At 37.7% G+C, this 12456-nt stretch overlaps 1 protein-coding gene across 1 annotated transcript in view; it reads left to right on the plus strand.

The window, feature by feature from the left end:
• The first annotated feature begins 245 nt into the window (after positions 1–245).
• LOC139745122 (relaxin receptor 1-like) overlaps positions 246–12456 on the plus strand; it is a 55786-nt gene continuing 43575 nt past the window's right edge. The window contains exons 1-2 of the mRNA XM_071655542.1: positions 246–264; positions 1028–1186. Coding sequence (XP_071511643.1) covers positions 246–264; positions 1028–1186 — 178 coding nt within the window. The remainder of the gene's footprint in view (positions 265–1027; positions 1187–12456) is intronic.

Genomic DNA, 12456 nt, shown 5'->3' on the forward strand with positions numbered 1-12456 from the left:
ACACACACACACACACACACACACACGCACACACACACACACACACACACGCACATACACACACACACACACGCACACACACACACAGATATACACAAGTCGTTTTATGTAGATACAATGCGAATGGGTGATTAGTGATTGGGTTGAGGAATAACATATTGCAATGAACAGGGATGATGACATGGCAGCCTCACCATAAGAATGCATGAGTTGGGGCTCAAGGGAGCAGGACAAAAGAAGATGACATGCATACATTCTACACAGGTGAACTTGTTAAGTAAGTGGTATTGTAATGGAATTACACTGCCACATTTCTGAAATATGTGAGGCTCCTATGTCATCAAGACTGTTCAGTGTAATTTGTTTAAGATTTTCAGAGAATTGTTTCTCTGCTCAAGGACCACAATAAAATCGACAAATGTATACATCCAGCTGTCGATTTATGTACTACATGATGTGATATTATGAAAATCGTTTGGAATGCCCCTTTAAAGAGAGGGAGAGATGGAGTTAGTGACGTCACTAGTCACTACCGAAATATGTGTTGCAGATTACGCGTTCATGGGCGGCCGAATCACATTGCAAGAAATTAAAAGGCAGGCACGCACACACACACACACACACACACACACACACACATACACTCACACCATACATTAATTTTTACTTGATACTTGTTAGACCAAACAGTTGTTTATTCCACAATTTGATATGACATACAATGCCTGTAGAGGCTGCCCATTAAAAATAGGTGGTACATTTTGACATTAAAATGCAAGGTATTGCACACTCTGTTTGCTGACTTGTTGCCATAGATATTATTTCAGATAAGGTGTAGAGGCGATTTTCATGTCATTTCTTCATAACAAATTTGAACCTTAACGTACCAACACGGATTGTTGCGCTTTAGAAATGTACATTATTATTATTGTTATCATTATTTCTCTATAAAAGTAAGTCCGTTGATTATGTCGACTGCTGAGAGGTGGAAATAACACTTTGATATATTTTATATGTTTTCTTCCAGCTCTGATTATCGTGGGCGTTTACGGGCAGGTTCACGAAAAGCTCCAGACCTGCGAACCGGGGTTCTTCCCATGCGGCAACCTGACCCAGTGTGTGGCACAGGAGTTCCAGTGTGATGACGTGGACCACTGCCCCAATGCTGCGGACGAAAAGAATTGCGGTAAGGGACAAATTGAGAACTTAGCTGGCTCAGAACACCTTCATCTACGAAGGGCCAAATTATTGGAACTCACTTCATAACAATGATAAAGTAACAGCTACAACTTTGAACTCTTTTAAGAATAAATTACAATAATTTTTTATTGAAATCTCGCATAAGTGAATCAGGTTCGTTTCACCATCTCAATCAAGTCATAATTTCTAAAAAACATTAAGCAATTACATAAATATAACTCTTTTTTTTTATTAGAGAAAAATAATCTGTCAAACTTAAGTCCTCCTCTGAGATGTTCCTGTTATCATGCTTATTGTACCGTATATACCGTTGTGTCTATTCTCTCCTTTTATGTCCGCTCTTTTGCATTCTTACTGGTATATGTACACAATTCTTAGCAATATATTCATTTGGTTTTATATCTGTTTGTAGTTTCATTAATTTATTAGTCGTTCTCTTATATATTTTCTGAGGGTCCCATATCGTACAAGCTTTGCTTCTTAGTGGGACCCTTCATTTCCATTCCCATCCTTATCTAATTTGTACTATGCATATGCAAATTGCACGTCTTTGAGGATGCCCTTGAGACCGTTCCTTGTCATCTTCAGAGACTCCAACCCCAAGCACCTTCTGATCTAGAGATTCTCCCGCCTAAACCCCCTAGCAAACGGGAGACTCCAACTTGCGAGCGGGAAGTGCGAAGTTCCTTACGGCCGGGGTCCAGGGCCCGCTTAAGGGTCCTGGAAGCTCTAGGCTTCTAGATGCTCTCTCGTGGTAGCTAAGGCTTATTTTTCAACATACAATGACACTTAGTAAGAAATCATTTCAAGCGGGAGACACAGAGCCGGGGGGGGGGGGGGTTAATATCAAGCGGGAGAACGGGAGATTTTGCAAAAATGGGCTTTCGGCGGGAGATCTCCTGTCGAAAGCGGGAGAGTTGGAGTCTCTGCATCTTCTGATACTCGATACATGGATCACTGCAATCTTTGGCGTCATCATCACCATACTTACTATTTTATCTTACATCGCGTGTCTTTCAACTGTCAATATCGCATTGAAGATTTGGTCTGTTCACCAACTGTCATTGTTGTCCATCATCAGTCCATGACTGCTCTTGATAAATTTACTCTCAACGTCATAGCACACACCTTCGGTAACAGTCTTCTTCCTTGTCATGAGTAAAATAGGCCTAAATGGTGTAGCTATGTCAGGAACATCTCATTAATCTCTATGTAATATCTCTGCGAATGGAAGCTGGAACCCTACCTGAAAAAAAAAACACACCAAAAACCCAAAAACATAAAAAACAGAAAATCATCCCCTCATCACTTCCTTGAATGATGATCATCTTCAAGGAATTCGTTTCCCCTCTAGATTAGTAACCCTTTCTAATTGGAGGACAGAGCAGAAAGATCCTTTACCAGATGACTAATTCATATTTTCAGACAAACATAATGGCTAACCATGAGTTGTTATGGTTTGAACTTAATGTTCCTTTTTTCTTGTTTTTTTTTAAAGAAATAAAACAATTGGGTGAGTGTCATTTTTTTTTCTGAGACTGGTCAGATTGTTAAATGTGCAGTGACGTACCAGATGGAAATAAAAAAAACAGCTTCAGTAAAAAAGAAAAATAAAGGATAAAAAATGCTGAAGATCATTGTTCGGGTTACTAATAGATTATAATGAATGTATAGGATATCATAATAATACAGACTACTTTGTGTGAAATCTTTTCGAAGGAGAATGTCGCTGTGATATGATAACCACATAAAAGAAAAGAAAATGCGCATTTCGGAGTCAAATTTATTTTCATGACAGTCGTGTGCTTTCCTAATGTTATCACCAAAACCATGATCTATTTGCAAGTGAAGTAAAGCTCTTTGTTAAAAAAAAAATAGAAGCCTAAAGTAAAACATCACTGTAATTTGAAATGGCATTACTTCTTCATGAAATTTCAATGCTAATGTGCTCTTCAGTGTAAATTGGAGGAAGGTATTCTACTTAAACTTTTTCTGTGCCAATGAGTCAATTGTGCACAAATTTTACACACAAACCTATGGACAGGAAATAAACGAGACACACAGAGGGATAATAGTGTATTAGAGGTACAATTTTTTTATCTTTTATGTTTTCAAAAGCTTCCGTAATTATTATGTATGTGAGAGATGACAAGCGTTGTATCAATCCTCCGAAAGCGAATGCATCAGCCTACAATATTCAGTGAGAAAAAACTTAATTATGATAATGATTGGCAGCATCATTCACTATGGCATACTGGCATATTTAATGTCGCACACTACACTCTATGCAGAACGTTCAAAGAGGTATCATGGAATCGATACAGTGTTGTACAGAGACACCGCACTGTTCGCTCCAATCCCTGGTAATATCAAAGGGACATTTCAGACGATTTTTTTTTTTACATAATGTCACATCAAAGTAGTAAATAAATCGATATAGCCATGTCTAGATTTGCGGAATTCATTGTGGTCATTGAGCCGAGAAACCAATACTCTGAAAAACCCCAAAGAAATTACACTGAACAAGGATGATGACATCGCAGGTTCATATATTAACATTTCAATAATGTAGCTGTGTAATTCCATTACAATACTGCAGGCTTTAAACTTCACCTGTGAAGAATTCATGCATGCTTTCTTCTTTTGCTCAGCTTCCTTGAGCCCCAACTCATGTAGCTCTATATGAAGCTGCTATGTCATCATCCCTATTTATTTTGATTTATGATGAATTTTGAAATCCCAATCAGTTATCCTGACCACTATAAATTCTGAAACTCTGTACCCTATGTAGACCTATTTCTAGATGTTCAAATGCAAAAGTCCGAAAATCATTCGGAAGTCTCCTTTAACTTTATCTACCTTGGAAACCAAAAGCAGAGATGAAATTAAAAAAAAATCTTCTTGCACATCACAATCAGCCTCATTTTCATTATGTTTTCTACACACACCATTTGGAGCTATGACAATGTGACTTAGTGCGGGACAAGTCAATTAATTAACTTCAAAAAACAGTGCCCAGTTGATCAACTGCAAGCTAAAGAGAATTCCAGCAATTAAATTGCTATTTTGAATGCTCTCAGCTCACTAGTTGAAAAGGACATTATGTTTGCGAAAATTTCGCATATTATAATATGATACCTTTAACATCATTAACATAGTAGCTCATAAACGCACAACGCCAGAAATTGACGGCGACGGTTATTGCAATATGACACTGCAGTCTCTTTCTTCATGGTGTGTTTTCGTTGTAATTGCTTTTGGACAGAATTGTGTGGCGACAATGTAACCGTTTTCTTCTTTTTTTTTTGAAAGCTTCTCCTTTCACCAATTCATCATTGTCCTCAAATGTCACATTAATTGATGAGTTTTCATTGAATTTGAAACCCTATCTTTCAAAATGTCTGTGGGAAAGGAATTACATTAACGAAAAAAAAAAAGAAGGACAGGTTATCTTGCCTGCATTTATCTGAAGACTGTCTGAGGTATAGTAATCACCATTCCACCGTTTGGGCATTTTACAGCAACAGCTAAACGCAACCGATTTTTAATTCGTGGTTAAAAAAAAGTCGATTTAAAACGAAAAATAAAAGAAAAGATGGACGATTCAAACCGCGTTTGAGCCATTTTAGATATCCATAATATTGCAATTTGATTCTCATGTTTACAAACCCTTATCCGTCATTGTTTTCCTCAAGTGTTTTTTTTTTTGATAGACATGATAGAGTTTAATCCGAAATCACTTGTTTTGAAATGGATGTACAAAATGATTCGACTTGACTCACGTATAATAATGTGATCTGTATGTTTCGGGTTATTAGCGAGCTCTAGTAAGCCAGTTCGGAGTTCGTTCATGGACACATTGGTAAGAATGACCTTTGTGGGGTGTTCTTTTCTTAGTCGGTTAGGGCACTTCACACGATTTCAGAGCGACATAATGCATAAGCTTTAGGTAACAGTTTCTAAGATTTATCAATCCTGCTCAAACAAAGAATAAAGTTGCGTATATAGGCCAGATGATCGTGATGAAACGCGATGCTATAGTTAGGCAAAATGCACATGCCATTGCATGCCCGAAACAGCTGTTTCCATTCTCCAACCCGGGAGGCTGCGTCGTCTTTGCGTTCGCGTAGCAGATCTAAAGCTCTCTATTGTTATAAAGTTTGAGCTGAATTGCGAAGGGAAAACCAATCTTAAAATGCATATACCAGATGGGCCTGCCTCCTGCAATGATAAACTTGTATCTTAAATGAGATAGGCAAAATCAAACGAAAAATGTAACTATTCATTGTTATCTTTATAGTGGCGTTTGCTAACTTCAGAGTACCCTGGTACTTTGCATCAAACAAGATTTCTCAAAGAAATTAAGCGCAAGAATAGGAATCCGGGGAAAGCGCCTCTTTTAATCTCCAGCACATACTTTGTTGGACTTTTTTGCCTATCCTCCGAACTCAATGGACAAACAGTCATACCGAAGTGTCATCCAGACCTGGGAATGGCGGATGTTCCACGTCTCCTTATGTTTACTATCCTGGCAAAATGCTCCCGTGCACATTTTTTTTTTTTTCTCTTACTTAGGACTTCAACTCAAATAATCCTCGAAAAGTCTCATCGAGTGGCTCTCGCTTTCAATTCCATTTCATTCCACAGGCAACCCTTAATATACGAAAAAGGATGAGTCCACGAACTGGATTGACGGTACCCGTGTAGTGTAAACATTAGAGTCTCCCTCGAGCTGCCTTTGTACATACCTTACTATAAATATCATCCCTGAATCACTTCAATATGAATGAGAAATGAAAACAGTGATGCAATCATAAAGACGGACTGTTTCTAGACCTGAAAGAGACTAAAATAGATGGAAATCAAAGCAATAAGGTGAAAGCATAATTGTTAAACGTCATTCTCTTCGGCATCCATTTACACAGGAAACGAAAATGAATTTCATAACAAAAGGTAAGCATCATTCTAACAGGCAAAGATTGAACATCAATTTTAGGTGCCCGTAATATCCCAGAACGTTTTTTCGTGTGTACAAACCTTCATCGTTGTTTCTCATAAGCATTTAGAGCTGAATCAGAAATCACTGATTCGATATGGATATAAAAGTTTGATACGACTTGAGACAGAAATCAACGCAATAATTATGAGAGTTTCCACGATTAACGTTGTCATAAAGGTAGAGCTGAGGATGCATGGGAAAGCCTGGGGGAAGCCACTTCAACCACACATAATACCACAAAATGGGGTGTTCTGACAACAATGGCGTTCTTCAAGTTTGTAGTTTTCAATATTCTTATACAACCTGCGCATTAGGAGCAGTTATAACAATACCACAAAAAGGTAGACTATTTTTAGAACGTCTTTTGCGAGGGATTGTTATATCTAAAAGGGATCAGTGGCATGTCTTTGCTTTCATCCTTGTAATGTCGAGAATGATACAAATCTTATAAAGTATGCTTATTACATGTGAAATCGCGTATCGATGTATATAATTCTGCATCCCTTTTGCATCATATTGGTGACCTTCTTTTGCTACTCAAGGTCACCCAAAACGAGAAGCTCTTGATTACCTCCGCCCCCATCTCTCTCTCTCTCCCTCTCTCTCTCTCCCTCTCTCACTAGTTAGGATTTCGTTAAATGGATCGTATAGTTTTTGTTGAGACCTAATATCAGGTTTCTAATATTTTTGGTGAGATAATGAGAAAGTTCTTATGAAATGTGAAAGAGCATGTGATTCCATGAGGAATTCAACGTTTATTTGATGATAATTGGTTTTAAAATGACTGAGACATCCAAAACAGAGCGATTCAATAAAGTGTGGGACCCACATTTTATTACGATCGCTTTGTTTTACTTTGTTTTTGGGTGTTTCAGTCATTCCAAACCCGATTTTCATCAAATAAACTTTGAATTCATCTTAAAATGGTATGCTCTGTACCATTTCATAAGTGTTTTCTTGGTATCTCACAAAAAGTTAAAAGCCCAATTCTCATCTCCACCAATGCTGTTTATCCCTTAAAGGGTATGCCAGTTTGCTTCGTACGAATTTTCTTTTCAGTGCGACACTCTTTGTAATGCTTCTTGTCTTCCCTAATTTCAAGCAACGAACATCATTTTTTTTCCTATATAGCTAAGAAATACATGTCACAAAATAGCACGTACCATCTTAGATTTGGAATGCATTTCCCATGCTACAATGAGTAAGTTAACGGAACCCTTTGATGTTGATAATCGCAGTGTGTTATGATAGCAGTTGCCATAGTGATATGCCCTTTAGAGGACTATGAATGTTCATTCTGAACGAAAGGAATGGCATTGGAAATTGATTTTGAATCTAGTCACCTTTATCCGTCGACCATCTTTACACTACATAGACACACATACACTCTTTGAAAAATAGTTTCAACTTTGCACCTTTACGTGTGACACAATTTGCATCTTTAAACGTGATCACTGGTCTGAAAGGTGGAAAGTTGCACCCATAAAGGTGCTACAATGATATTGTGTCACACGTATAAAGGTTCAAAATTTAACCTATTTTTCTTTTAATGTGCAGATTATATGCCCTCTTTTTTTTACGTGTTCCTTATTCGAATTTCGTCTCATGATATATTCGCAAAGAAGCAAAGGAGTACACACAGAAAAAAAAAATGGCAGCTAACATAGCATCAGTAATTCTACTTGATCACACTAATTCGTACACGTAAAGAAAAAGATTACACAGATTCGTCTGAAAATATAGCAATTGTGTTGATTACAGTGTTCTTTTTGGCATGCTGATACTGTGAGTGAAATAGATCTGTGATGTGATGGGCGTCTTGAAATATCTCATTTCGGCTCTTGGTACATCTTTATTTTGTGTTTGCTATTCTCTGCGGCCGGCCACGTCGTTTTTCCTGGCAAACACAAACGCTGAGAGCATGGGATGAAATGGGTTCAAGGCTATCACGTACATAACATACGCTTCTGAATCTTCATTCTCCGCCACGTTTTAGTTTTCGGTCTTCCGGTGTCCCCCTTGCAGAGTCGTATCACGCAATCCCTTTCCCCCGTAGGGTGGATTTGACGTAATACCCCATACGTCTGCTTCTTTCGTTCTTTCAAAGCCCGATAAGGTGGTGACGTTTTCCCAAAAAAACTGCAAGAAGATTGTGCCTCCCTCTCTGCAGAGAGGCGATTAGGATTCTCGAAATTCAAAACCGTTCAATCCAGTGGCGAAGCAGCTGCTCAACCGTAGCATTAGATCTTTAACGATCGAAGTAGAGCATCACCGTGGAAACTATTTAAGGGAGATTGCCGGTTTTTATCCGACGGAAGTCTTATACAGAGACACATTGATGCCAAATGCTTACTATTATTGATCATGAATTAGTTGTTGAATTTCTAGTTCACTCGCTGTCTTTGAGTATAGTTAGATCACATATAGCATTGTATTTACTTGCTGGAACGTTCATTTTGTTGTTTCCTTACGCGGAATGTATAGAGTTTGTGAATGTACAAAACAACATTAACAACAAGAAAAAAACAACAATTTCCACACGTAAACTATGATATGTGTGTGTGTGTGTGTGTATGTGTGTGTGCGTGCGCGTGTGTGTGTGTGTATGTGTATGTGTGTGTGTGTGTGTGTGTGTGTGCGTAATCTGTATATATATATATATATATATATATATATAGTTGAGACAATGTAGATAACAGAAGATGTCGCATGAAACCGGCAGAGTTGTGAAGCTTTCGACCGTGGTCTTCCTCAGCTTTAATGTCTGTTTGTGAAACGAAATATATGTTTTTGAGCATAACAAATCTGAAGTCATAAATACAATATATTAAATATAAGTTGAGCATGAGTTAATAGTTACATGACATACTTGGCAATATTTTTTGGCACTTTGCAACAATGTATAACTGTAAATGAGTGTATAGTGAGTATATATAGCATACAAACATATCATACAATAAAAATTATCAAACATATATCATAAATAAACTAAATAATATAATTACCTGCTAAGCAGACGTTTGCGTTGCCTGGATGTCTTGTGGCTGTCTTGTGGCGGGATGTGAGTGATCATGTGATATTGGGGGAAGGTTTGTGTGCGGTGGTGCATGTCAGGCAGGAGTGGGGTAGTGTAAAGAATATATATATATATATATATATATATATATATATATATATATATATATGTGTGTGTGTGTGTGTGTGTGTGTGTGTGTGTGTGTGTGTGTGTGTGTTTGCATGTTGCCCTCAAGATGAGTAAATTAAACATATTGGGCAGACAAAATAAAGAAGCCTTAGAAATAGCAAGGGGGTACTAGACGAGCCCTCATGTTTGCTACATAACCATAGTGTAGCCAGAAGTAGAATGTGTCGAATGTAAGTAATTTCAACCCTTTCTGTGCCAGGAACTTTGAACAGTGCTACGAGGTTTTACGTGCAAAAGCACATACTGGGTTAAAAGTCATCGTCTCTTCTCTTTTCCCCAAATATATACTGCCACCGCCAATACTGATTCACGGTGTCGTTGATTTTAACTGTGTGATGGAAAGGTAAACGAATTCACTTCACTTCAGAGGCAATGAGGGGACAAAAATAATGATGATGATCAATAGACGCAGATATCAAGCCCACCTGCACAAGGCTTCTTGGATAAGTTGCTCACAAACTAACATGCCAACAACAACTAACAAGGTTCATTCGATGTCGCTGCCTAGATCTATGGGAAAAATTATTTCGACTTTTCCAGCGCAGTAAATGAAGTTTTTCTCCGCTGACAAAAAAATAAAGCACACTGGACTTTATATCTCCTTAAATTCTTGGTTTTCCCCAAGTTGTTGTATCTATTATAGTTTTCTTGTTTTTTAACCACAGAAAAGATTCTTAAACTATATTTCGAAATCGTCCTGAAATGAGAAAATGACGTAAATCTCCCCGGGCAATGAAGTGCTTGTCACTTCTTAAAAACTTTTTGTTGTATGAAAAGCCTCGAAACAGCCATTTTTATATTCCTTAAGTCAACTCATTAGAAAGTTACAAAACCCACAGGAAGCGAACCTCACGACTTCTCTTCCCCCACATCACACACCCACACCATACACACCTCATTAGTAACATTTTTCATGGATCTTCATTCGTTGTTCACTGCTTAATCTGTATGTGACAAGCAGACGATCACCAGACAAGTGGAAAGTCTATGAACGAATCAGGTTTGTAATGATGCTCTTTCCTTGGCGCCTTGGGGCACGTTCTGAAGAACAATGCGCAATCATCTTGCGGTCAGTGTGGTGGACAATCTTGGGTCCAAGCCCAACGTGGAAGAAAGTAAAAAACGAATGAATGAACGGGACAAATTATTCAGCAATTCACTAAACTTTAAACAAATTGCCTCGCTGGAAGGAAAATGAATGGGTGATTAAAATGAACGCTAATGGCAAGGTAGCGAAGCGCCTCAACCGCGGGAACTCGAAGTGATTTCCCGCGCGTGCCGCATTAAAATGTCGTTATGTCACGGGACTATATCATAGATTCCTCAGGCTAACTCCAGCTATACTGGGTCTGGCCTCAAAGAATTGTGCGGCGAAGAGACAAATGATTGCCTATGGGGTGACTATATTTCTAAGCTTTCTTTTTTTATTTCAAAGGAAGTTCGCTGATTGCCAAAACGCCATCGCAATATCCTCACGCTGTCCATTCGACCAGCCTTGAGGGTCAAGCAATCCTAAGTGTATCATACCATTAAAGAATCTCCTAACCCCAGGGTAATGGCTCATTAAAGAAAATATCAAATAAACAAACTTCGACGACATAAGTTCTTGTCCCCTGGAAAAAAATTTTTTTTTTCAGCCGTGATGGACTCGAAATTGTTTTTATATGCTCGCTTAATGATTTCGCTGGAGACGTAATTTGCAGAAATAAGTGTATCAGGAAAATACAAACAAATACTTTATTGGGAAAGGCCTCACTATGTTTGTTCTCAGACTTATGAGTACGATTTTCGTAACTTTTTATTCCATCCCTCATCTTTCTCCTTCATAGCAATCTTAATACAAATCATTGTTGGACCCATGCATTTAAACATCCCGTCTGAAAGGTTTATGAAGCGATGCCTCGCCAAATACAGCCTCCTTTCCGAGTTTCTTTGTTTAGAGAATAATAAAGGTAAACAAGGAATTTATATTTTTTTAAAGTACAGAATGCCTCAAAACAATAAAAAAGAAAGAAAATCCTCCTAGTACATAGATTATCGTCTTCTCTCTTCGCTTTCCTTTCCCACTTTATTCGTCAATTTCAAAGAGCATAGTGAAGGGAAACACTGTTATATAAATCCATCTGATTTCAAAAATATAACCCTTTTCAGTTAATATTCAGTCTACCATCATAGACTCAAAGGAACCAAATAATATCTTGGCACAAAACTGTCAATACACCAAGTGCCAAAGTCAGATTTTTGGTCTGACTATTCATCGTCCGCTCAATCTTTTTGTTTTGTTAAGGTTTTATTTTATTTCGAGGATGCTGAATCCGAGTCTGGGTGATACAACTCTTGTATCCTTGAGGAATATGAGATATTCAAACTAATAAACTAATACCTGACATTTCTTTTTATATTTTCTTGTCTGTGATGAAAAATAATGCTCTCGAGTGATTCGGGAGATTAAACCCTGGGTGAGAACCAATAACTCGTATTGTTATAAATATTTCAGTTCAACGAATTTATCAAGTCAGCCAAACTGGTTTCCAATAATGGCCGCAACATTGGTAATCTACTATTAAAGTATAGTGAAATTCTCATATGATACTTTCTCGTGTATTAAATGAAAAGTTTGCTATGAACATCCTCTCTAGAAGAGACACTTACGAACACAAAGATATGACTGATAATTTGTTATGCCAAAAACATCAAAAGATTGCCCTTAAATGGCCTCCAATAAGTACAGAAAACCCTCATCACTCAATACTTCACGCTTCATAAATTCTTCTCCGCATAGATATACTACTTCTACTGAATACACACTGCAAAAAGTCCGGTGTTAAATATGAAACACCGAGCTTGTGTTTAATTTTCGGTGCTCATTAGTGGCGTTAGATAAATACCTCCTGGTGTCACTTCAAAATAGAAAATTGTTTTTCGAATAGTTTCTTAGTTATTGTTATTCTTGTTGATTTTGAACTTCAACAAGACGATCAAAAATTTTCCGATAAGCCATTTTTACACTAATATCTCTTAACCCCGTACTTTCTCTGACCCAGGACTATCG

This window comes from Diadema antillarum, unplaced genomic scaffold, assembly GCF_040938485.1.
Source record: "Diadema antillarum isolate AM-2024a unplaced genomic scaffold, OU_Dant_1.0 seq00001234_RagTag, whole genome shotgun sequence".
Lineage (NCBI taxonomy): Eukaryota > Metazoa > Echinodermata > Echinoidea > Diadematoida > Diadematidae > Diadema > Diadema antillarum.